We start from the raw sequence: 25,259 nt of genomic DNA, 5'->3' as shown, positions 1-25,259 counted from the left end.
CTGGATGAAGGGAACGTTCCAAGGGAAGACACGATGGATGACTGCTCTAGTACTGAGGATCTCGGCCTGTATCTACAGGCACTGTTCGCTACAGACCAGGGTGACCATAAGTCCAACGACTTGGATATTGTTAACAATAAAGAACTTGATGAGATTCGTAACACCTACCAACATCTTTTTACTACACAGTCAGGCTGCACATCATTAATGGTCCACAGCATAGCCACAGGTACACATCAACCAGTTCGTTGTCGGCTTCGGCCAGTCAACTCGCGGAAAAGAGAGATCCTCGATCAGTGCATAGATGAACTCTTACACCAGGGCCTTATCGAACCAAGTTCTAGTCCATGGGCCAGTGCACCGGTGCTGGTCAAGAAGAAAACAGGTGGATACTGCCTGGCGGTGGATTACCCTACACTGAATGCCAGGACAGAAGTACCAGTGTATCCAATGCCACAAACTGATTGGGTTCTTGCTCAATTGGGACGTGCACGTTGGTTCAGCAGCCTGGATTTGGCTCAAGGGTTCTTCCAAGTGCCCCTTGCCCCTGAGGACATTTCAAAAACTGCCTTTCTATGTCATAGGGGATCATTCCAGTTTAAGCGGATGCCCTTTGGTGTAGCCGGGGGTCCAGCGACTTTCCAGGCACTGATGGATGAAGTACTTGAGGACATTAAGCATAAATATGTTATGGCATTCCTGGATGATGTGCTAATATACTCTGAGACCTTTGAAGAACACATGCAACACATCAAGGATGTCCTCAGTAGGATTGAGTCAGCGGGTCTCACAGTGAACCCATCAAAAGTGAGCTTTTGCAAGCAGTCCTTAAAGTTCCTTGGCCATATAATCTCACCAGGTGAGTGCCGCCCCGATCCCGACAAAGTGCAGGCTGTGTCGGAGTATCCCCCCCAAGAAATGTTAAAGAACTTCAAATGTTCTTGGGTCTAGTGGGATACTACCGGAACTTCATCCCGTGGTTTTAAAGCGGTGGATGTAACAAGTTTTTTTATGAGGTCCTGTGTGAGACCACCTCTGCCCCCAAGTGGCTGCCCTTTCTTGCTTTTTGCCACCAACGAACGAAGGGCAGACCCCATACGCTTCTGTACATGGTTCACACAGTCTTCCTTCGTCATTGGGATGAACCCATATGTTCTATCCTCACACAGAGCTAGAAAAGTTCTGCTGTCTCCATCGCAGACAATATTCGTGTAGCGAAGATCATTTTTGCTCAGCGAGCGCCTGAACATTGTCAGTGCTGCTTCTACCTCCATCCTTGCGGAGTTTACTTCAGTGTTTTTTTTGGCACACATGTGATGCCTTCCAAACACTGTAGCCTTCATCACCTTCTTTTGGGCCCAGGGTACACCCATGACAGTAGTTAGAAAGTACAACAGGGTCAATCACTAACCCTGTATAAAATTCAATGATTGTCCCTACACCAATGTGAGAGCTGTGGCCCCGTGTCAACCATGTCCCATCGTAAACAACGGTGATGGTTTTTTGTGAACACCGGGTCCATGGCCTCGTAGACCTTGCGTACAGCAGCGACAGCATCAGCAAAGATATTCCCAGCTGTTTCTGAGGAAGCAGGCCTAAACGTTGCCTTCAAGTGTTCTTGGAAAGCTTTGTGACGTAAACCTCTGTGAGAGACGTTCATAGTCGCAAAAAAGCCAGTTAGTGCAGTGGCACCCTTCCCAATGTTTTTCACGGCTTGCATCACCCTCAGGTTCACCTCAAACGCCTTGTTGTCCTGTTTCCTTGGCGACGACCATTCATTAGCGACCGTACCGCTTCGTTTCGCAAGTTAGCTGCATCTTTACTGCTAATCCAAGCCTGGTCCCTGGTACCATGCTCAACCCCGGCCGCGAGCACTTTTGACACTTAGCATCGCGCAGAAGTGTGTTTAGCGACGCAATTTCGCAGATAAGGTGCTCTCTGTCTTCCTCAGTTTGACTAGAATCTCGAACTTCACCACCTAGTTTCAACTTCCGTTCTGTCGCAGACACTCAACTCATAGATGCCTGAACAGCTTCCGCACGCTCGCGCGCCACGCCCAGAGAGATGTACGTCGGCTCGACGTGGGCTTGAACTGTGCACCCCGTGCTCGTAGACGGCGTATCACGTGCAATGCCGTCGTCGTCGTCGTCTTCGTCACTCGAAGGATCCAATGTACGGATGACTGACGCGATAGGTACTGCATCAGTTACAGGAACATCTACCATGGCGGCTCCTGAGTCAGTTTCGATTCCCGGCTGAGAAGTTCTCTTGCTTCCCTTTGACGTCGGCGTCTTCAGTTTGCGGGCACCAAACTGATGAACTGTCCGATACTTCCTCTTCTGCGATGGTTTGTCCATCATAGAAACGAATAATTTCGACGCAGTAAGCAAGAATAAACAGTTTTACAAGCACGGCCGTAGACATGCAATAGGAGTTGAGCGGACGCCACGGCGGAGGAGAGGGAAGGGGGAGGGGGCAACCAAGCTTCGCGCCAATCATGAAGCGCTCCTTGGTCACATGGCGCAGAAGGCCAATCATTTCTCTCTTCGGGACTTCAAAACTTTTGCAGTTTGCGCGGGATCCGCTGATTGGATGACATGGCCGATGCGGGAACTTTGAAGAGGAGGAATTCCTCTTTCAAATGATACCACGATGGCGGCGCCCGGTGCTCCCGTTCAGAACTTACGAGCGATTGAAAACAGCCGATTTTTCGGAAATCTCGGGTGATTTCACGCAACCATGATGCACATAAACATCTTTTTCGGGCACTTTGCGGTCGTTTTCGGTCAAAAAACTTTGGGAATGTATGGATGAGGGGCAAAAGAACCCAGAAATGTGATGTCCAGAAAATTGATTATTTTTTTGTCATTTTTCCCAAGTCGATCACTGCGTCCCCCCGAGGGTCAGCCATTGAGAGTGAGGAGTGCGGATAAACAGCGGAGCGCTGTGGTGTCTGTGCCTATGGTTTCGTTTTCACTTCATCCTCATTGGCAATCCACCTCGAGGGGGTGCTCGGTCCCAGGACCAATGGCGACGTGTTGTAGTGTGCGTCTTTGGTAATAAAGATGTGGGTGCACTCCGCACCCATCAGTTCAGCTCAACCTTGCGAATAGTGCTAGTATAGAACATTGGCGACGAGGTAAATCAGTAAGTCAAACAATTTTGGACAATGGCGCACGGAACAGTGTCACCATTTTAGCATGGTGTGAATTGGCCGGCGTGGCACGACAGCTTCGAGATCTATTGTGAAGCTGACGATATTCAGAGTGACGACAAGAAAAGAGCTCTGCTGCTCTCATTTTGTGACCAAAAATCTACGAAATCTTGTGTGGCATCATCCTACCCCGCATGATCAGGCAGGTGCATTACCCAGCATTGTTGCAACTACTCGACGACAGGTTCGTACCAAGGCCTTTGGAGCTCGTCGGGAGATCTCAGTTTTACCAGCGAGATCAACATGAAGGAGAATCAGTCAACGACTATGTATCAGCCTTGACAGCGCTCACACAAGAATGCAATTTTAGCGAAGTTGCACCAATGGAGCAACATGCAAGCCCGTCGGCACGACCTCAGCATGTCACAGGCCCGCTTAGCACATCGGAATCGACAAGCGTCAAACAGGTTGCAGCTGCAACACTGACAGCGACTACAAGTGTTACGCCACGAAGCATATGTTTACCTCTAGATGTTGTGAGGGACACCGAAACCAGAACTCTGTGTGCACTCTCGCGATATCTCACAAGAGGAGAGGGAGAATGGGTATATGTGTGGGAGACACAAGGGGAATTTAGGGTAATGTGAGGACTGGAATGGAATAAACCTTACAACGTTATGTTACGTGTGTGAGGGATCGGGACTTAGGTTCACCTCCCGTGGCTGGCACAGGAGGAAGCCACATGCACAGGGAACGTCACGCACGCAACAGGGGAGGAGGAGGAGAGAGAGAAGAGAACGGGGAAGAGAAGGTTAGAGAATCCAGCATGCTCGAGAGTGAGTGGCGTTTGGGACATTTCGGCAATGTGAGAACTCTAATCGGAGCGTGTAAATACTTGTGCAACATCAAAGTGTGCTACTACCTTCGGCGAACCTAACAAGCGGGGGCTCGTCTCACCAACCTGGGGTGAAGATGTCACTGGATGAAGTCAGTGAGACGCCAAATGTGGAGGTAGACGCCGGCATCGTGATACAAGGTTTGCGTGCTCAAACAGACATCTCTCTTCTTCAAAGGGAACGATTAGCGGGTCAGGTTCGGCAACTTCTGATGAACACTCCAATCGATACAACTTTGCAAGGCACTCTATCCCCGTCAGGCAAGGCAAGCATCGGGGCAGTGCACCCGACCACAACCTCCAAAACGTCGCTACTCGAATGAAGACCCAGCGGCGAGTTCTCAGACTTGCCAAGATTTTTGGGCTACGAGGACCGGCGGTCACCGGACAGGCTTTTGCAGTGACTGGAAGAATTCTGCCAAGTTTCGGGCATAACTGAAGACCAGTGGCTTCGGCAAGTAGTACCTGCAGCACTGGACGTCAGCGCGAAGCTATGGTGGCGCTTTGTCGGCAAGTTCGATGACTGGGGAACCTTCGTGAACGGGTTCCGGAAGGAGTTTATATCTGCTGACTACAAACGATGCCTGAAATCGGAGTTGTAGCGGCGGACACTACTCCCGCAGGAGAATCTCCGCCATTTTATACATGTGATCGCCGAATACTTCGATCGGTTCGAGGAGAACACGCAAGTCGACGAAAAAGTGGCTGAAGGCTGACTCCAGGATTTGGCGGAGAATATGCAGTTCAAAAACTGTGCGAGATGGCCGAGGCTACCTGTGGGCTGACGGAGAAGGCATGGAGCCGTTTGAGTTACAAGCCACCCCCACCAAGCAGCAGCAAAGTAGCTCAAGACTTGGCATTTGTTGAGGACACCCTGCAAATCCAGCCATCAAGTCAACCGAGAGGTCCAGGAGCCACTGCATATGCTTGGCCTCTACAACCATCAGCCATCCAACGGCCACCACCTGTTCACTCTGAGACGGGGAACATCTAGCCATCCACAGCATGGGACAGCAGCGCTGGATACGGTAGAAACCAGGCAGGCCACCAACAGCAGTTCCACAGAGAGGGCTTTAGCAATGCTCAAGCTGCAGCTAGAGCATGGAATCAGCCACAAGTTTGCCATCGCTGTGGAGGAATGGGCCACATGGCGAGGCAGTGTGCTACAAGACCGTCCAGAGGACAGCCCAGCTGCTACGCATGCAACGGTGTTGGACACCTCCAGCCCAACTGTCCAGGAAACGCCCGAGTGTAGGCGCTGACCCGGCCAGCACCTACGACACATTGCAGCAGGTAGCAGTCACAGCCGGCCGCAGGGTGCCCTTGCTGGAGGTGACAGTAGGAAACAGTGTCTTCCAAGCATTGCTGGACACCGGATCCAGTGTAGAGCCTTCCTTGAGGCGCAGCTATGGCAGCGGCTCAGTCAGCAGGAGCAGCCCCTCGAGAGGAGTCTCATTCCCTCCGCTTACCAACTGGATATACCAACACAGCACTTTCAATCAGGTGCAGAATTCGCTGGTCTGGCGGCAGCCGTAAACAGCTCTTTCTTTATATGGCAGGCCTGTGCAGGGAAGTAGTGCTAGGGAGAGACTTCTTTGTGGCAACAGACATTTCCGTTCACATGGGATGCGGTGGGTGGACTCTGGGTACTGATCCGCAACAGTTGGTTAACTTCGAACGTGCTCCAAATAAAGGACATTCCCAGCCGGCAATTGCTGACGACGTGTATGCCTTAGACACACTTTTTGAAGAGCCAATGCTAGAGCATGCCACAAGTACAGAGCCAATGAAATATCAAGATCATGTAGACGTGCGCATGCTGCATGAATATAACGACATACGGACGTCAATCCCTGGTCGCACAGACCTCATCGAGCACAAGATTGAGACATCTGATGACATACCAACACAGTGCAAGCTCCAGCCTGTCGAATGCCCAAAAAAGAGCGATTACCGTATTTTCCGGATTCTAACGCGCCCCCGAATCTAACGCGCAGGTGATTTTTACGACTTAGCGCCCCAAAAAGTTGAAAATGCACCCCTGTCAAACACTGAAACAAACAATGAACAAGCGTTTATTCAGCATCGCTATCGTCAGAAGTTTCTTTGTCGCTGCTCACAGTCCACAGACAATCGTCCTCCGTCCCGTCAAGCGCGTTTGAGATACCGCATTTTTTAAAAGCGTTCTGAACCATTGTCTGGGGAAGGCTTCTCCACGCATCATTAATCCATGTCGACACATTTTGAAGCGAAGCGCGCTTCATCCTTCCTCCGGGTGTCATGACGTGATCCCCGTCGATCAGCCAGTTGTTATACGCTGCCCGGATATTGTCCTTCAGTGGCTTGTTAAGACACACATCCAGTGGTTGTAATTGTGAAGTCATCCCGCCCGGGATGATCACAAGGTCCGTATTGCAAGCGTGCAACTTCTCTTTTAGGCGTTCCGAAATGTGACAACGGAATGAGTCGAGCACAAGCATGGAGCGGAGGCCCATGTTAGCACCGGGTCGCTTCCGCCACACGACATCCACCCAGTCAATCATCAGATCGGTGTCCATCCACCCTTTTTCATTCACTCTCACTATTACGCCAGGCGGGAAGGACTCGTTCTTTGGCAAAGTTTTTCGGCGAAAAATCAGGTACGGTGGAAGCTTGAAGCCGTCGGCAGTACAACACAGCATAGCCGTGACTCGATTCTTCTCGTTTCCCGTCGAAGTAATGGCGACCTGCTTCACACCTTTCTCTTCGACTGTGTAATTTGATGGGAAGTAAAAAAAAATCGGGGTCTGATCCGCATTTCCGATCTGGCCAACCAAATGGCAGTGGGTACGGCGGACGTTGATTACGTAGCGCTGAAAAGCAACCAATTTCTCCTCGTACTCCTCTGGCAGCTTCTGTGAGATCGTGGTCTGGCGTCGTAATGAGAATCCTGCTCTCTTCATGAACCTTGTTATCCAGCTCCTGCTGCCTTTGAACTCTGAGCATGGGATGCCCGCAGCCCTTGCGAATTCCAGGGCCTTCACCTGTATGATTTCTGACGTCACTGGCAAATGTCGTGCTCGCAAATCCTTTATGAAAGGGACAAGAAGGTCCTCCACGTGGGGGGACCTACCGTGCCTCGGCCCATTGAATCCTTCGCGCGTCGACTTCGAAGCCAGAATCTGCACTTTCTGTTTTCTCCAGTCCCGGACGTTGGTCTCCGGCACAGAAAACCTCCTTGATGCTGCACAGTTGCCCTTTGTTTCCGCATAGGCAATCACCCGTCGCTTGAACGAAGCCTCGTAGTGAATACGCTTTTGCTTCATCGGTTAAGATGCGGATTAGCGTCGCGAGAATGACACGGCTATGCACTATCAGCGCTATCAGCAGTACTGCGTTGATGAACGCAGCGGCGTGGTTTTAGGCTATTCGAGATACGCCACGTGCCTGACCACGTGGTACGGACCGGGCCAGTAGGGACTACACATGCTAGGGGCTTCCAGACGCTTATGGCGCCTCCTGCCCGCGTCGCATTTTCGAAGTTCGCTCTTCGTAAATTGCTTGCACTTGATTCTAACGCGCACGCGGTTGTAGGCCGATTTTTTTCCGAAAAAAAGTGCGCGTTAGAATCCGGAAAATACGGTATGAATCAGTGCCTCTAAGAAATGCTGAACGAGGGTTTGATTGAGCCCACAGCAAGCCCCTGGGCTAGTGCGCATCCCTAAAAAGTCAGGAGGCTACCGTCTGGCCATCAACTACAGAGCCTTAAACTTCAAGACCCGTGTTCCAGTCTACCCAGTGCCCAGGACAGACTGGCTGCTGGCACAGCTGGGACAGGCGCGTTGGTTTTCAACCTCTCAAGTCTCGACCTCTCTCAGGGCTTCTTCCAGATCCCACATGCACCAGATGACATTGCAAAGACTGCTTTCCTTTGTCCCCAGGGCACATTCCAATTCACACGAATGCCCTTCAGACTAGGAGGTGCCCCTGCTACTTTCCAAATGCTAATGAACAAAGTTTTGCACGATATTAAGCATAAGTCCTGCGTGGCTTTTCTGGACGACGTGCTCATGTACTCGGAATCCTTAGAATACCACATTCTACGCGTGAGAGGTGTTAGATAGGATATGTGCAGCACATCTTAGAATCAACCCGGGGAAAATTCAGTTGTGTAGGCAATCAAGTTTCTCGGCGATGTCATTTCCCCAGAGGAATGCCATCCTGAAATGGGGAAAGTTGAAGCAGTATGGTCCTTTCACTGCCCAGGAAACACTAAAGATCTACAGGCCTTCCTTGGCCTGTAGATCCTTGGACTACAGTCGAGCCCACTTATAAAGGTCACACCTACAACGAATGCTCGCTTATTACGAACTACAATGACGTGACTGTCAAAATATGCATTAAGCCTATGGTATCTTTTCTCAGATACAGCGAACAATCGCGCGCCGAAAAGCCGAGGAAAGTGCTCCCTGTTGCCCTTTTCCCCTCTTCTCTGCGCCCTTTCCTCCTTCAGAACATGGTTCTCCACCTCTTCCTGAGGCGCGCCTCCAATCCTGTGTGTCAGGCGCCGCTCGGGCTTTGGTCACGTACTGGCTTCTCTTGCCCTTCAGACCGCCGTGCCAAGGGGATGAAACTCGCGAGTTCACTTGCGGACTAAAGTGAGGCGCTGAGAGCTTTTCACGTCATCAAACGTCTTGAAACGTCAGAATTTTTACGTCGAAGCGCAAGTTCTCAACCGTCACGAGCCCATTGGCTCCTGGGAGAGGGAAGCCCTGAGAGAGGGAAAGGGACCGCCGCCGTGTCTCCAAGTTTCAGTTTCAGTCCCGTGCACGATGGTGAAAGAGTAGGAGGTTGGAGACACACCATGGCATCAACATGCGGTGCCAAACGCAAAGCCGTGGACATTGCAACAAAGGTTGCAATCATTACTGACAAAAACGCATGCACTGAAGGGGGACAAGTGTAGTGGTGGCAAGAACAGCAAGCTTCGCATAACTGTGCTCTTGTGTACGAACATGGACGGCAGCGACAGGCGCCTGCTGTTCGTAATCGGGAAGTACCAGAAGCCGCGATGCTTCGGCCACTACGTGCCAGTGCGCTGTCGCCACAACAAAAAAGCTTGGATGACCCGCGACTTGTTTGCCGAGTGGTTTGCAGAGTTCGACCACGACATGGCACGACAAAAGGGGAAGGTCCTGCTTGTGCTGGACAACTGTGCTGCGCACCACGTGAAGCCTTCTCTGGCAGCGGTCACAGTGTTGTTTTTGCCGCCGAACGCCACGTCGAAGATTCAGCCGCTGGACTTAGGCATCATCCATGCATTTAAAGTGTGCTATAGGCGGCGTTTGGTGCAGCGGCTCCTGATTGCCATCGATCGTCCAACTGTTAACATCCCGCTCCGCATCTCCATGTTTGGTGCCGTGGAAATGATCAAGGCGTCTTGGATGGAAATCAGCAGACAGTGCATTGCATTCTCCATTGCTTTCGCAAGGCGGGATTCATGAATGCTGTCAACGAAGACGATGCGGTTGTGGATGCTTGTCAACAAGATGGGCTCCACAAAGAGTTGTGGAAGCGCGTCGTAGATGCGGATCTGGCTGATCCCAGCATTGGTTGGGACGACTTTGTTGGCGCAGACGACGGCGCTGACATCGCAGAGCCGTTCACCGATGAAGGCATCGCGAGTAAGGTCACGGCAGAATGTGACCCACAGGATTCTGACGAGAATGACGAAAACGCGGAGCCTCCCCCGGCGACAGTAAGTTCGTCGGCAGCGATTGAGTACATTGCTTCTCTGAAGCGGCTTGTGTGCAGCAAAGCTCTGGGCGACGATCATTTGGCCGCACTGAATAAGCTTGAGAGCGCCGTGATAAGCTCGGCTTTCGGCGCGCAGGCCCGTATCACTGACTTTTTCTCAAAATAAGCTCGCATAGTTGCGAATCCGTTTCCTCGCTTCACTATGGTTGGTTCACTTAGTACGAATGCTCTGATATAACGAACAAATACCGCACGACAGTGAAGTTCGTTATAAGTGGGCTCGACTGTATGTAAGGAAGAACTCGGACCTCGAGGTATCAGGAGGCAACAATGAGGTTGTTATTTGCAGAGTTTGCTGGACCACCATCTGTGTGAGAGATGGAAAAGGATCGCCAAGAATCTCGGAACATCTTGTATCGAACATCGAAACGGCACGTTCATCTGAAGAAGCCATTGTGCAGCGCAGGTAAGGTACTGACATTTGAATCAAGTTAACTATTCATCCGCAAAAGCTTTTGTCTTATTAAAGCATTTGCATGCAATGATTCCATGTGTGTTTTATTAAATTTATTCTGGTTTTCTCTTATTGTAGATGGAAGCTCACTTCAAAGCTCTACGCAGAAGTGCACAACGTGAGCAAAGAAGAAGAAAGAAGACGTCGACAACATCCCGCACAAGCTGTGTAAGGCGCTATGCAAGGTTGGTATCCCACTAAACAGCTTAGACTGACCCCTTGGAGACTTTATGCATGCGTTACCATTATCCCCTCTGCTGAAATGATGTATAGGAAATACCTTCCAGAAGCATCTGTAAAGGAAGTGGACAGCATATGTGAGCGTCTAGACAGGACTCCTTTTTCGGTCACCGCTGACAAAACGCCAGGTCTCTGCGGTAAGCCAGCAGTAGGAGTGCTGTTCACGTTCTTTGACAGACAATCCTTACGAAGTAAGACTCTCATGGTGGATCTACAGATCGTAAAACAATGCAATGATGTGTCCATGGCAGTGACCTTTCAAATGGCGGTTGAGAAGATGGGAAAGACCCTGGCCGACATATTGTGCACAGACTGCACATGTGCACATGCACATGCATGTGCACATGTGAAAGCTGCACTGTGATATGCAGGCATCTCACCCTCACTTTCAAGCACTTCACCTCAAAGATCCTTGCCACCTGCTCAACAATGCTCTTGAAGAAGGCGTGAAGCTTCCCTGTTTCAAACTGGCTCACAATCTGGTCGTTCATTTCCCAGCGTTGTTGAAAAGCTCGACAGAACTGAGGTGGAAGTTGAACTGCGTGTGTCAGTCACTGAACTCTGAGCACAAGCACCTAGCAACAGTGAGTCTTTCAAGGTGGTTCTCATTCTACGAAGCCCTTGATGACGTTCTTCGATACTGGCGTCCAATCGTAGCTTTTTTGCAAAGTAGAGGAGCAGTCGGAGAAGAATGCAATAAGTTGAAGGCCCTCGTCAGCACTGCAGAATCTGTGCATGTGCTCTTCGTCAAACTGATCTTCCTTCAAGAAATTTCATCCCTGGTTATGCCCGTTTTAACGCATATGGAGTCCGAGAGAGCTCTGGTGTGCGATGTGTATCAGATCCTCGGTGTCAAGCTAAAAGTACTGCTGAACCAGTGGTCAGACTTGCATCATATCAACACGACGTCTAAAGTGAAATGCTGCCCCATGAATGTCATCAGCTGCAAGAATGCTCGCCAGGAACTACTCGTCTGCTTCGCGTCGTACTTATCTACTCTGAGCGGCAAGCGGAACCAAACTGTACAGAGGAACCTTGAAAACCAAATGAAGTTCACCGAAACCGGCTTCTGCTACTGCGTTCAAATAGTGAACCCAAACGTGAAAAGGGAGCTTCCCAAAGACTTTGCTGTGTACAAAGATATTTACCGGTTAATCATGAAGCAAGACGTCGAGGTTCTGCAGCTGCTAGGCGAATTTGATCTGTACCATGATTATCACCAGACACTGAACGTACCCCCAGTGCAGTTCCGGAGCTCTCACCTTGCGGACTGGGCTCTGCAAGCTTGGACATTCTGGGTTTCCCAGAATCTAGTGTGAATGCAGAACACGCATTCTCCATGCAAAGTGTTGTGAACAGGAAAGAAAGATCAAGAATGACCGATGAAAATTTGTGCGAATACGCTTGTCTGTATTACAATAGCTCTGGGTAGTAAAACATCTGTGTGCTACATCGTGTGGTCTCAGTCATTTTCGCACTTCTTTCATTGCATTGTCTCTGCGATGAATGCTCCAAAAAACTCCAAAATCGGCGCCGTTCATCCGAAAAACTACGCATTTTGGAAAAGCCGAAAACTCTGATTTCACTCTCTCTGAATTTTCCAACATCAAAATCCGAAAATTCGGTACCCTATTTATACTCTGCAGCAGGTTGTTCCCAACCAAAAAACTTGTGAAAAGGCACTTGGCACATATGTGGAACACGTGCAGGTATTTCTTTTCCTGTTTCCAGAGTTCCATCGGAGGAAATGAAACTACTATACGAGGCTGGGCTGACGATAGGATGATAGCATATCTTCTCAAGAAACAAGGACACAATGAAACAGACGACCCGCCACGACCTCCGCCACCTCTTACCATGTGGCCACATGTGGTTCTCTGCTCATGTTTCCACCCCTTTGTTGGAATTCCGCCAACCCGGCCTTCCATGAAAAATGTGTTACGGGCTGTCTAATTCTTCAGGAATACATTTGGGCAGCTTTTAAAGGAAAATGAGAGAAACCAAAACCGAAAGGCCCCAATTTTCTGGGAGACTGGAAGGCGCATCCGTACAATCGGGAGACTAAATTAAATATGGGGGCCTCCTAGATAATCCGGGAGACTTGGCAAGTATGCACATCCGATCTCGGCAATGCTACCAAAGGATGCACGGATGACTGTAAAGGCTACCTGTCACACCTTTTGTGATCATTCACTCAACACTGGAAACCACAAACAGAAGCTTGTCAGGCACTGCAAGCATGCCTTCACAGCCTCAATGACAAGCAACCTTGAAGACTATAAGGGACTGTTTGTCCTAGTCACGGACTGCAGTGATGAACTGATATCAGAATTTGGACAATGTGTGAGCGAAGATCGTCCTTCAAGTGGCCACTTTGTGGTGCTGGACTACTGCAAGTGAGCATCAGAGAGATATCTAGTGCTAGCAGTCTCCCTAATGGGAGCTGTGATGTAGAGCACAGCTTCAGCAAGATGTGGTGTAGTGCTGGACGAAACTTACACAACACGCTCCGGTGCATTCCTCCCTCAGAGTGACACACTAGCAGCGAATGGGAGCGTACGTACTAACAGACATGTGCCTAGGTAACCCAGTCACCTGTTTGCAAATGTGTACAGTACCATTCGCTGCTAGTGTGTCACTCTGAGGAAGGAATGTGCCAGAGCGTGTTCCGTAAACTTTTGTCCCGCATGCGTACATGCAGAACCCACTGAGATCATCAATGGGTGATGAACAGATGAACATGTGAGGGCACATCTTATATCTTTGGTGAGTGCGTGACAACTGAGACTGGCCATTTGCACCACATCAACGGTGAGGAAAAATATCCTTGTTGTAGTTTAGCCCGAAAAATAACCTGAACACAAGTATTTCACAAAGTTTTCTTGTCCAGAAAATAGCACCCGATTTTATGCCCTTGATTTTCGAGAGAAATAAAGCCTGAAAACATCTGGCACAAACTATACTTTCTTCAGTAACAGTTTCCTGTGCACGACATTCTAGCAACACAAGGAATATTCTACAGTGTTCAGTTTGTGACTACTTGCGATAACTTCTATTCCGTCTGCATCGCATTGGAACGAAACTATCACATCCACATAAAATTTGATTTCACATGAAGAAACATGAAACCCTACCAGTCCAGGGGGTCACTTTTTGTCTTCAGGTTGTCCCTTGGAAAATAGCCGGGGGGATAGCGGACATTGTGGTACTGGTCCCAAAGAACACGCTTGCTACAAGAAAAAGAAGGAGACAATGTAACATGTAGAATAGCATACACTCAGGCTAGCCGGTGCACAAAAATTCACTATGACAAAAGCCCGAGCTTGGGCAACACACACAAAAGTACAACACTGACAACAGCTCAAAGCAGCAAAAATGATTCTATGTACACAAACAAACAACTATATACAGTCGACCCGCATTTATCCGGACTTCATTTATCCAGATCCTGCGCTATCCAGACAACAAAGCATGGGGACAGATTTCTCCCTTGGTCCTGACACTTGGCCCACACCTCGTCAAGCGAGGTCGAGAATCCTGGTCATGGCCTTCTTTTTACTGACACAAAGACGGTGTTGCTAGGAAGAATTTTCTCCCTTTCCGACTTTGCACGTGACACAAAAGTAATCCACTGAGCAGTCTGGTCATTTCAGACTGAGAAGGTCCGCAATGAGGACCCTTGCACTGCAATCATAGGTGACGAGATCGTCAGTGTCGTCACTTCCGATAGTGTTCAAGAAGAATCTGATGATGAAAGCGTCGATGCACCAGCTGTGACGGTAGAAAATGCGCGGGCGGCACTGAGAATAGCGCTATTATTTTTCGAGCAACAGAACAATATTTTGCAAGTCAATGCAATTCGCAAAGGTTTGCAAGAACTGGATGCATGTATTAGAATGAAACAGATGACAATGGATAGTTTTCTGTGTAATGGTCAATAAAGATGTCCGGTTCCGGATATTATCTGGTTCCCCCGCTATCCGGACATTTTCACAGAAATGAAGCCATCCAGATAAACGCAGGTCGACTGCATGACATACTGACACCCTCCAGAAAAGCACTATGCAAAGATACGCAAGTGAAAAGGGTAACAGAAAAGAATCGAAAAAATCGAGAAAAGGGTACACAGCGTGTGAACCAAACATAAAACAGGCACTTCAGGGACGGGCAAATTGCTACAGGAGGTTTAATGATACAATGTCCAAATGGCTTAGTGGCCAACGCCTCGTTAAGCAGCCATTTTCTCGTGGCCAGTTGTAGGAATATGACATTTCCTGCTCCCCAACAGGTTCACACTTCTGACAAATTCAAATGCACCACCAAATTATGATCAATATTATTTCTATGCTGTTCTGACTTTTCATTTACATGTTGAGAGGTTTTGCCAATGTAAACAAAGCCACAGTTTAACAAAATTGAATATACAGTCTCAACCAATTTTTCGGACTTCTCGGAGCCATGAGATCAGACTGAATTATCGGGCAGTCCAAATTTTCAGTGAACTGCATAAATTAACTTTACTTCAAAGGCCTTCACTCCAAACGTTCAAGGTGACACACAAAAAAACAGAGTCTATATGTGTGTGCTTCGCTGTGTGAACGAGTAACAATGTGTCGCGTGAGTACATCAGTGAGTACATCCTCAGTGTAGTCACAACAGCTAGGATTGCCAATGTGGATGGGGATGCATCAACGACTTCCGCGTCGCTGCCGTCATTTTTACCTTTTGTGTTATGTTCCCGGTGCCGAAGATGACATTGATGCAAGTGCTGTTGACGTGTCAAATTAATGAGACTAAATGAAAGTTGATCACATGTACGAGAAGTAAAAATCCATATGCAGCCTCGTGCAACTCTTAATAGATTACCCATGAAGAGAGTTGAGGAATACAAGTTCCTCTGTGTCGCATTCTCCTGTGATTCGAGATGGACTAAACATGTTAGATGCACAGTGGGTAAGACTAGTCAGACTTTAAAGTTACTAACAACAAATTTTAAGTGTGAACCTTTGAAAGTCAAAGCGACATTGTATTTCATAAATGCAAGACCAATGCTAGAGTACAGTTGCATCCTATGGGACACACATAATATTATGACATGTGTTAACCAGATAGAGCTGACACAAAATGATGCTGCTAGGTTTGTGTGTTCTCAATATAGACGGAGGTAGCGTTAAAGCCATGCTTGTTTGGAATCTGTTGGCTCTACCCAGGCGAAACCAAAGATAAAAAAATTTATGTACAATATTTTTCATAATCACACTGTCCTGCTTCCTACTCAATATTTGCTGCCACACACATACAGGTCAGTGAGGGTGGATCACATTAATAAAATTTCCAAAATTAAAACAAGAATAGATGTATTCAAGTTTTTTTTTTTTCCCCTTTGACAGTTTCTCTGTGAAACAGATTATCCAGTGGTACAGCTGAGCAACCTAATCCAGAATGTAAGAGAGAAGAACTTCTCTCGAAGTCTAATTTGCTTTTGCTGATGCCGATGACAGTAGGCTGCGCTTTTTTGTCATTTCTTTACTTGTTTTTGTTTGTGCCGCTTAAGCCAATGATAGTAAAATGGGCATGATGTACCTGCCGGTCAAAGTTTTATCGGTGCGGAAAGTTCCATCAGAACGTCTACGTGATATGTACCCATTTCTTGCTCTTTTTGGAATTCAATGGTAGTGTACTCTCGTTCTTTCCGGAACTGTGCACCATGTGCGTAATGAGTGCAAGTAGAAACATCGACATGCGAATGCGCTGGAGAACCAGGAGAAAGCTATAGAGGCCATCCAGAGTTACGGAAGTTACGAACTCTCAAAGCGATATTGTGCATAAATTATGTTACCTATCATTATAAATAAAGCTCGATATTTTGTGCCCTTCATAGCTTGATATATGTTCAATGACAAATGGCATTTTGCAGTATGTGCACCGCAGGTTGTGGCAATGGCCATCTTTGTTTCACTTGGCGTGTTCCATTTAATGAATTTCTCTATTTAACTAAAATGAAAAGTCAGCATTTACAAATTCTATATACAGAGGTTCGACAGTATAACTCCCGATTTTTACCCCCCAAATTTAGAAAAAGGTACTTCCCAAAAACTTCTCCCCCAATATAAAACCCAATTTCTCACAGGCTTCAGTATGGTGCGATGAATTACACCCGATATTTGCATGAATTCAGAGGTCAGACGTTAAATATTGGGGTCTTTGGCCAGCACACGCAGTACATAGTTGGTGCGCTGTCCACCCGATATGAAGGGAACTGCCCTCCATGTTGATGATGATGATCATCATCAGCAGCAGCAGCAGTACACAGGATGTCAAATGGATATGCCAGGCATTTTTTAGCATCTCCCATCCTTTGCAGCATCAATGATAACTTTCTTTCGTTCTTCCTTTCTTTCTCTCTTCTCGTTCATTCTTTTCTCCTTTATCATTATTACTAGGGCTGTGCGAGTAGCAAAATTTTCGAGTTCGAGTCGAGTTCGAGTAATACCAAAGCACTGTTTCGAGTATCGAGTCGAGTTCGAGTAGTTGGCGTTCCATTAAATGATAGGTTATGTGTAGAAGCAGGAAGGTAGAAAATTTCAAGATGCTTTAGCGATGCTTTTTGGCCAACTTCCCTTTACAAACGTTCTTTTGTGCTACAGTTGACAACAAAAAATGAAATGAATGAAGATTACAAGAGCTTTATAAAACAAATGTACCACCTAAGGACAACATTGCTAAATGAATATTACAACCATAAAACATTTACAAGTTATGGGTAGGAAAACTGGTCTTTCTACAACGTGCGGTTTAACACTTTCCTTACCGCCACAAAAACAGCCCTTTTTGGGTGGTTTTACAAATATATTTTTTGTGAGTGACAGTATCACTTCAAAATATGTTGCTATATGGGAAAATGTAGCCAAATCAATGCCCTACCTAATGATGTAAGTTTCATAAACCAAGCTATCCACGTATTTCCAAAATTGATTTTGGGACACCAAAAGATTGGTGCGAACAGCAGAAACCCTTATGAATATACGCCTGTATCTTGAACAAAAATAACAATCTACACGTTCTAAAATATACAAAATGTGGCAACCTATGTCAGAAGTAATATCTGAAAATATCAACCCTCTGGATCAAGAAGTTCATGAGTTGTGAAAAATAACATGAACACTGCATGTTCTCCATGTAACTGAGTGACAGAGTTCATTGAAGGAGTAAAACACAAATTAACATCGTAATTTCCGCTGAAAACATATTGCTATTTCATCACTCTTCCATCCCTCCCGGTTAGTTTTGGAACAGCAAAGAACAGCAATAGTGCAAGTTATATATGCCCACACATGCAGGACAAAAATCTGATTGTCTAACGCATTCAGAGTCGTCATTTGCGTTCTAATCAACGAAATCGAATCAGAATATGCTTAAAATGGGAGTATTGCGCATTTGTGAAAGAGGCCTGCCGGGAGCGCCACGCCGCAACCAAGATTACATCTCCACACTGCCTCCTTGGCGCAGGGCCAACTTCATAAATCGCTACCACAAAGAAAATATAAAAGTGAAAATTGAACTCGTTCTGTAGTGTTTATAGTATCCAACAAACGTGACCACTTGTCCGAATGTACTTTAGGGACCGAGTAGCGTCACTCATAAAACGTCAATCACCGGTGATCGACTTGGTCGCGGTAAGGAATCGTTCGTACCGGAAATTTTCGTAAAGTAGTCCTACACAAGGCTTCCAGCCCTTTTCCATTTTGTGCAGATGCACTTTCTTCACTCTTGTCAGACGTCTCCGAGTTTTATGAGCTAGCAGAACCGAAACAGACTCTCCCGTCGAAGAAACGAAACTATGAAATGCGCTCCTCCCATGTCGGATACGCTTCCGCGCGCGCGACGCCTCCTTGGCCAGCAGTAGCCAGTTTGCCATTCATAGCCACTACTCAGTCTGTAGCCAAGTCGAGGTTAGCCGAAGCTAATACTGAAAACAAGATGGCGGAACTGCGACAGCGGTCACGGCTGCGCAAAATGCGTGTTCCCAAACGGTGGAATCGTTGTGACAGGTTATATCTTACATGTGATGGATTTTAATGTGGATCTAACGCGAGCTCGAAACGATATCGAGTACTCGAAAGTTGTCGAGCCATCATTTGTCGAGTCGAGTTCGAGTCAAGTACGAGATCGACTCGACTCGAACTCGAAATTTCGAGTACTCGCACAGCCCTAATTATTACCTCTCTTCTTTATTCTCTTTCATTCTGAGAGTTGTATACTTCGGCACAGTGTCATGTTGCACAGTCGTAGCCAGAGCCACAGCATTATTTTACGATAACAGGAAGTGAGAGCCATGCGCAGCGGCGCTGCAGCTCACAGTGGGCAAACAAGAGAAGGCCAGGAAGGCATGCTGGCTGATTGGCTGCTGCCATCGAGTATATTGAGTTGAAGGCTCCGAAGCAGTCCAGCAGAAAATCTTACAAGTTAGGTGGGTTGTGGGCATGTGCTATGAACTACGAGGTCAGGTATCAATGCGCGAACACAGGTCCGTGAAAAGCCTTCGAGTTAGCTGTGATTTCGAATTAAGCATGGATTGAGAAGTTACCCTTCGAAAAGAATTCGTTACAAGTTAAGTTACCGTGTGCAAAATGTAACTAGGTTAACAACGAAGTTCTTCAGCATGAAATGTAACTCGCATTTGCTGAGTTACTTAAAAAAAGAAAGAGTTACTTCCAAGTTACTTCGGATACAAAATATCATTACGCAGGTGCAGCGCGCGTGAGCAGTTGAGTTAGACCTTGAGCTGCCTGTGGAGGAGTGCAACACCCTTAGATCATTTTCGTTTATGTCCAACAATACACCTCTCCCTGTTTGTAAAGAAATGACGTCATAGTGTTCGACAGCGCCAAGATTTGGTAGAATTGAACTACGCTCGAAGCTAGAAGTGAACGAGGTCGTGCCTGAAAGCCACCATCATGAGGGGATTACAATATGGTCCCTTAGAGGGACGTGACCCTCTGTCCCACTTTTCTTTCAATGGGAGGCAGCGAACAAGTGCCCGTTCGTGGAACCCAGCTCTCTCCTTCCGATTTGTTTCGGTTTCAGTCTGTCTACCAATGTCATGATGACGTTTCTCTGGTAGCGGTCGATTCGAACACTTTGCATCTTACTCCCTGCGGGCGCACAACGGTTCAGCTTCATTTCAATGGCAGCGGTTCTTACTTCCTGAATAAAATACTGTCACTGATTGAATATCACGTGTTATGGCAAAAAATGCCATGAAGGAACTGGAGAGAAAACAAGAAAATATGTGGACGTGAGTGAAAAGCGAGTTAAAAAAAAAGTTCCCTGAAAAAGGAACGAGTTCCTCTGAAAGTTACCATGGCGCAAAAGTACTGAGTTAGGTTACAAGTAGGGGTGTGCGAATATTCGAATTCTCGAATCGAATCGAATATCAAACGCTCGAACTATTCGATTCGCGAATCAAATATTCAATATTCGATTTTTCGAATATTCGACTATTCCACGAATATCAACGACACATCCCGAAAGTGGGCTTCACCTGATGTGCTCCGTGCATGAGGTGAAGCCTCCTTTACGAAATTGCCCTTGCTGCAGGACCAACACAGGACGGACGGTGTTCAGTTTAAGATAACGTTATCCAAAGTTAGTTTTGTAGACATCGTCTGTGGAAGGGGCGACGCCCCTCCCACATGCAATTTAGCGGTGCCGACGAGGGACTTTGATTTGATGTCTGTGAGGTTGCCTTTAAAAAGTTAGGACTCTTGAATAATGACTACAGCCCATGAACAAGAAGGGTGTCTTAAAGATGTCCTTTGCATCTAAAATTTCAGTAGTGCAACTTCCTAGGACGAGTGCAAAGAAACTAAAGGGTGTTCATGGCAAAGCTGAGGCAGGATGCCAATTCGTTTGTTTCACAAATGGCCTGTGGTTGTCTGAAACAATTACAGCCTCATCGGTATAACGTGCTACGGCCTGACATAAAATTTTGAAATGAAGATAACCACTCCAGTACTCCAGTAAGTGTAGGCTCACCTGAATATCAGGAAGCACTCTCATATAAAATTGAAGAGTAGGGGCTTTAAACAGAAGAATTGCATGTCTCTCTTGTGACAGTTAATGCCAGAAAAATTACACTAAAGCCATGGGAGCGCATACGAAGAGGGGAGTCAAGTCCTGTAGATCACATAAACAAAATGCAGAAACCGACACTGAAGATAAAGCCATGGGCTACAAAATGGAAAGTTTTAATGCGAAAGTCACATATTTTAAATTTTGCGCAAATATTCGATATTCGATTCGGTATTCGGAATTTTTTCCCCCATTCGATTCGATATTCGATTCGACTTAAAATATTCGGATTCGCACACCCCTAGTTACAAGTTACCAAAAACAGGAACTTAGTTACAGTAACCAGTTACTTCGAACTTGAAATTAAGCAGTGTAAATTAGTCAGATTCCACTTGTATGCAGAGGTTATATTGTAGCTTGAAACAGAATGCACACCACAAAGCACGAAAAGAAATGAGCATCTGCAATACCTTCGAGGAGGTGTAGGGATGATCTTGGCCTTGATGGGAAGAGTGATCTCTGATCTTCTTTGTTCTGTCTCCCCATCCTGAAATAATAATATTACACTATCCTTTTAGAATGTGTTATATATTGACGGAAACATTATAGTTCACACAAAGTAGCTCTTTCAAACAAGTTAAATGTTTTTGAAAAATGAATGCGTACTAACCCGTTTTACTAAAACAATACTTTCTACAACAATATTTTCAATTTTAGTTTTCAAGGATGTCTAGTTGAAGAGATTTGGGTCAAATTTGTGGTGATAGCAGCAAGAAAACCACCCGTGTACAAGGTAAGTGCTGGACCTTCCTGCCAAAAATGCCCTCCACAGAAAAAGTTTGATAGCTGTATGCAGCACGGGTGGTTACTGACATGGACACTGAAACTGAAAAAGCATAGTAACTGTATGTGAGTGCATCATTCTATTTTGGATCATGATATCCACCAGCATTACTGTGAAGAGCTTCAAGGCAACTTGAATTCCTTCAGTGCTGATAGAATAGGAGATTACCTTACTCGGAAAGATTGGATTCAAGAGACAACAACGCACGTGCATATTGAGAACACAAATAGTAGCTTAATGCTACTCAGATGTTGGCTTCAATCTTTTCTCTCAACAATGGTTTTGTTTTAAAACATTCTAATAAGCATTCTCATAACTGACAAGGAAATCCTCACTGTCCTGTATCCGATCTTTCTGTACGAAGGTGTGTCTGTGTGTGTCACCTGTTCCATCAAGTGCCGAAAAAGTTTCAAGAGATATAATGAACTGCAGTAGAACAGTCCACTTATAGGTTGCCTGCACAGAAGGCCATTGAATTTCCCTATTTTTTGACATTGCAGCCTATTGTCGACTATGGTTAGAGCCCGAAGTTTTAGGGTTTAACCCAATTCTTCCCCGAATTTGCACCCCGAATTGAAAGGTGCCGCTTCAAGGTGAAACCCGATTTTTATCCAGGAAACAGCCCTCACTGAAACATCTATAGCAATGCCCACTTGTTGGTTTGGCAGCAAATGCAAGTACATCACCGTTTGTACAAAACCAGTACAGTTCATTAGAGTAGTAGAGTAATTACAGTTAGAGTAATAGAGTCCGATTTCTCACCAAATTTAGCATACAGGAAGTTTTTTCACCCAAATTCACATGAATTCAGAGCACATGTTTCTTTCCCCAAATTTGGAAAAAGATATATTTCCCAAAAACTTCAGGGTATATCTATGGTTGTTCACTCTGTGTACAGCGGCACCCTTCTTGGAGTACAGTAAAACCGCGGATAGCCATATCGCGTATAACGATATCCCTCGTAAAACGCTGGTTCATGATTTTACCGTCAAAATATACATTGTTTCTATGGAGATAAGACCCGCGTACAGTAATAGAGATCGCGGTTCCTAGTACTCGTATAACGATGTTGGACGCTGTACCGTACGCGTAAATTCGCGGCGATTTTCACCGCGATAAGATACGGTAGAATCTCGATGATATGAATCTCACGGGGTAGCGGAAAAAATTCGTATCATCCGAAATTCACATCAAGAGGATTAAACCGAAATTAAAATTGTGGCAAGAAAATAGACAGCGACTGTTAATTTTTCAATACTGTCAGTGAAAGAGGCAGGTGGTAACGCTTTTGAGTCTCCGTATTTGGCCAATGCTGCCGAAATTCGCGAAAGAACTGATGTTCTGAGGCTGGAACAACATAGAAGGGACAAATACATACAAGCCTCAATTTGCCTAAGAGAGTGGCTGGTTTGTCCCTTCAGAAGACGCACCCTGGAAGTCGCTGAGAAGGCGTGTTAGCTTAGCTCAATTGGTAGAGCCCTGGACCGGCAATCCAGAAGATGTGGGTTCGACTCCTACAGCTGGCTAACCTTTTCAGTGACTTTCATCTTTCATCGTAAATTCGCGAGATGATTCAAAAGGCCTAGCATGTGCTTTCCACCCGCGAGTCCCGCGACAGTGTTCTAAAGCGAGCTTCACCTAAAGCACGCAGACGTTAGGTGAAGCCGACTTGCGGAATCGTGACGTGTAGTGTTCCCAGAAGTTGTCCTGATATGTTCCCTGGTTCCCTCCACGAGTTCTGGTCGCTGCGAGTCAGTACGAACTGCGCAGCCAGTGCGATGTCACACAGCTTGGCGTTTTTTCTTTTTTTTTTTCAGCATCTGTTACTTTTTCTTTTGCTACATGGGGTGGCGCGCGACTTTTCGGGGTCGCGCTATTTAGGTCAGCCCTCGTTTAACGATGTACCCCGTATAACGATGGAATTCGCGATTACCGTCAATATCGTTATACGCGAATTTCACTGTACACGGGCACCCAACTGGTCTTCTGTAGCACTCATTCTGATTCCCTACTTAGTGAAACGTACCCAAACATTCCCTAGGCGGCATTGATGATGAATGGAAAACAAAATGTCTGAGTAAACAGTTGTCTCATGCTATGCTAAGTCTGTGAATGTCTTTGTTTCGATCAAAGGTAAAGTAAAAAAAAGAGAAGCTGCAGAAAATCCGCACATAAAAAAAAAGACAGGGAATGTGTCTCCAAGTCTAAGTGCAAGTGAGTCTACAGCAGATTAAAATTTAATGAAAGTGGTGGTGGTCAAGTTTTGCATTACTAGCTGCACACCTTTGCATAATTGGTAAGGCCCCGGGTTTTCCGCGATTCTGCGAAATCTCGCGGAATCCAGAATTCAGCACGGAATTTCATGGAATCCCTTATTTCGCTCAAAATTTTGCTGAATTGTGCACATAATTTCACGGCAATCCAACAGCGTCGAAGGACGTGATATCTGGCACGCGCATCTCAGCGTCATGCCGTCAGTGCTACTGAAGTTATTGCCATGCTTTCAGGTGATGGTCCACTGGCAGAATGGATGATACTGTGACTCAAACTACAAAACGCAAAAGAGACGCTGGACAAACACGCTATGACAAACCCTACAGCACAACATGAAAAAGTTGGCGGACATGCTTTCGGTTGTCGAGTGCGACTAGCAGCGTCCTCCAGCAGCGTATCGACGTCCTGACCGTCGGCGGTTGCGTGGTACTTTCGCGCTTGCGCATTGCAGTGATAACGTCAATATCGGCTCTACCGAGAGCCTATATGACCGGCATAAAAGTTTGCGTCATTTGAATATCGTAATGAGCGTTCCCATGCAATATACCTCTACCCGAGAAACGTCGTCATGACGTTGGTAGACACACCGAAACCAAAACAGATCGGAAGGGGAGAGCTGGGTTCCACGAATGGGCAATTGTTCGCTGCCTCTCACTGAAAGAAAAGTGGGACCGAAGGTCGCGTCCCTTTCAGAGACCATCGTAATCCCCTCAAGACCGTGGCTTTCGGGCGCGACCTTGTTCGCCACTAGCTTTGAACGTAGTTCGACTCTACCAAACTCGTGGCGCTGTCGAACATTATGACGTCATTTGTTTACAAACAGGTTTGTGAACGACTCGACTGATGGATGCCGGATGCCACACAGCCAAAAATCAACCATGTGGTACCATACAGCCTGAATGGACCCCAATCTCCATGTCTTTACTTGTCTCTTACTTAGCACCACCGCGAGCTGGCTAAAAGTTTTGTTAGAGTGCAAGATGACCACCTTGATGACTGCTCGCTGCACAACCATCGGGTACAACCTCGGGCACAACCTCGCTGCAACACCAGAGCTATATGGCAAGAAATTTTGAGGAAGAAATTCTAAAATTTTATATTGCAAAAAAATTGGTAAACTTGCACAAACTTTGCAAACTTCATGCACGCCACAAGCATCGAGCCCGTCGAGTGCGATGGTGAAAATTGCTTACGTACGGTAAAATGAACTCTCCCCTGTCAAATAAGACGCTTTTTAACATGCTCCGTGTGTTACGTGGGCCGTAATGCTTGCTTAAAACGACATAGCTCTTCACCCCATAAATTTCAATTTCAAAATAGAAAAGACCAATGTTCTGTTGCCTTCGGAGTCATAAGGAACCACTAAAAAATTCACATAAAATTCTAGGGGGGGAGGGGGGGGGGGGGGGTTGAGCGGCACCTCTGGATCACTTGGCGTGGAATGGCACAGCATCTATTGCTATCAAGCATTTGTCAATTCCTATAAACTGTGTAGGTGCTGAAAGATCTTTCAGCAGGTAAGTGATTG

The 25,259-nt window shown here is 46.6% G+C and overlaps 2 protein-coding genes across 6 annotated transcripts in view; one reads left to right on the top strand and one right to left on the bottom strand.

Annotated features, from left to right (window-relative positions):
• LOC135378629 (membrane-bound transcription factor site-1 protease-like) overlaps positions 1-25,259 on the bottom strand; it is a 156,788-nt gene that overhangs the window by 81,092 nt on the left and 50,437 nt on the right. For all 5 annotated transcript variants that reach the window (XM_064611708.1, XM_064611707.1, XM_064611710.1 and 2 more), the window contains 2 exons: positions 21,084-21,160; positions 13,674-13,769 (listed from right to left, as the gene is read on the bottom strand). In XM_064611708.1, coding sequence (XP_064467778.1) covers positions 13,674-13,769; positions 21,084-21,160 — 173 coding nt within the window. The remainder of the gene's footprint in view (positions 1-13,673; positions 13,770-21,083; positions 21,161-25,259) is intronic.
• LOC135379065 (tigger transposable element-derived protein 6-like) lies at positions 9,044-9,951 on the top strand. Its single transcript, XM_064612318.1, has 2 exons — positions 9,044-9,491; positions 9,548-9,951. The coding sequence occupies exons 1-2, from the start codon at positions 9,044-9,046 to the stop codon at positions 9,949-9,951; spliced, it is 852 nt and encodes a 283-aa protein (XP_064468388.1).

The sequence above is a fragment of the Ornithodoros turicata genome, chromosome 1, assembly GCF_037126465.1.
Source record: "Ornithodoros turicata isolate Travis chromosome 1, ASM3712646v1, whole genome shotgun sequence".
Classification (NCBI taxonomy): Eukaryota; Metazoa; Arthropoda; class Arachnida; order Ixodida; family Argasidae; genus Ornithodoros; species Ornithodoros turicata.
Note: the sequence above shows the minus strand (reverse complement) of the source record. Positions and strands in the feature narration are given on the sequence as shown.

What these genes read in the sequence shown, in the direction of transcription:
- LOC135379065 (XM_064612318.1), top strand. Translation starts at nt 9,044, where the DNA reads ATGGACGGCAGCGACAGGCGCCTGCTGTTCGTAATCGGGAAGTACCAG. An exon ending in GATGGAAATCAGCAGACAGT is followed by an intron (nt 9,492 to 9,547) that starts GCATTGCATTCT and finishes CTGTCAACGAAG; the next exon opens with ACGATGCGGTTGTGGATGCT.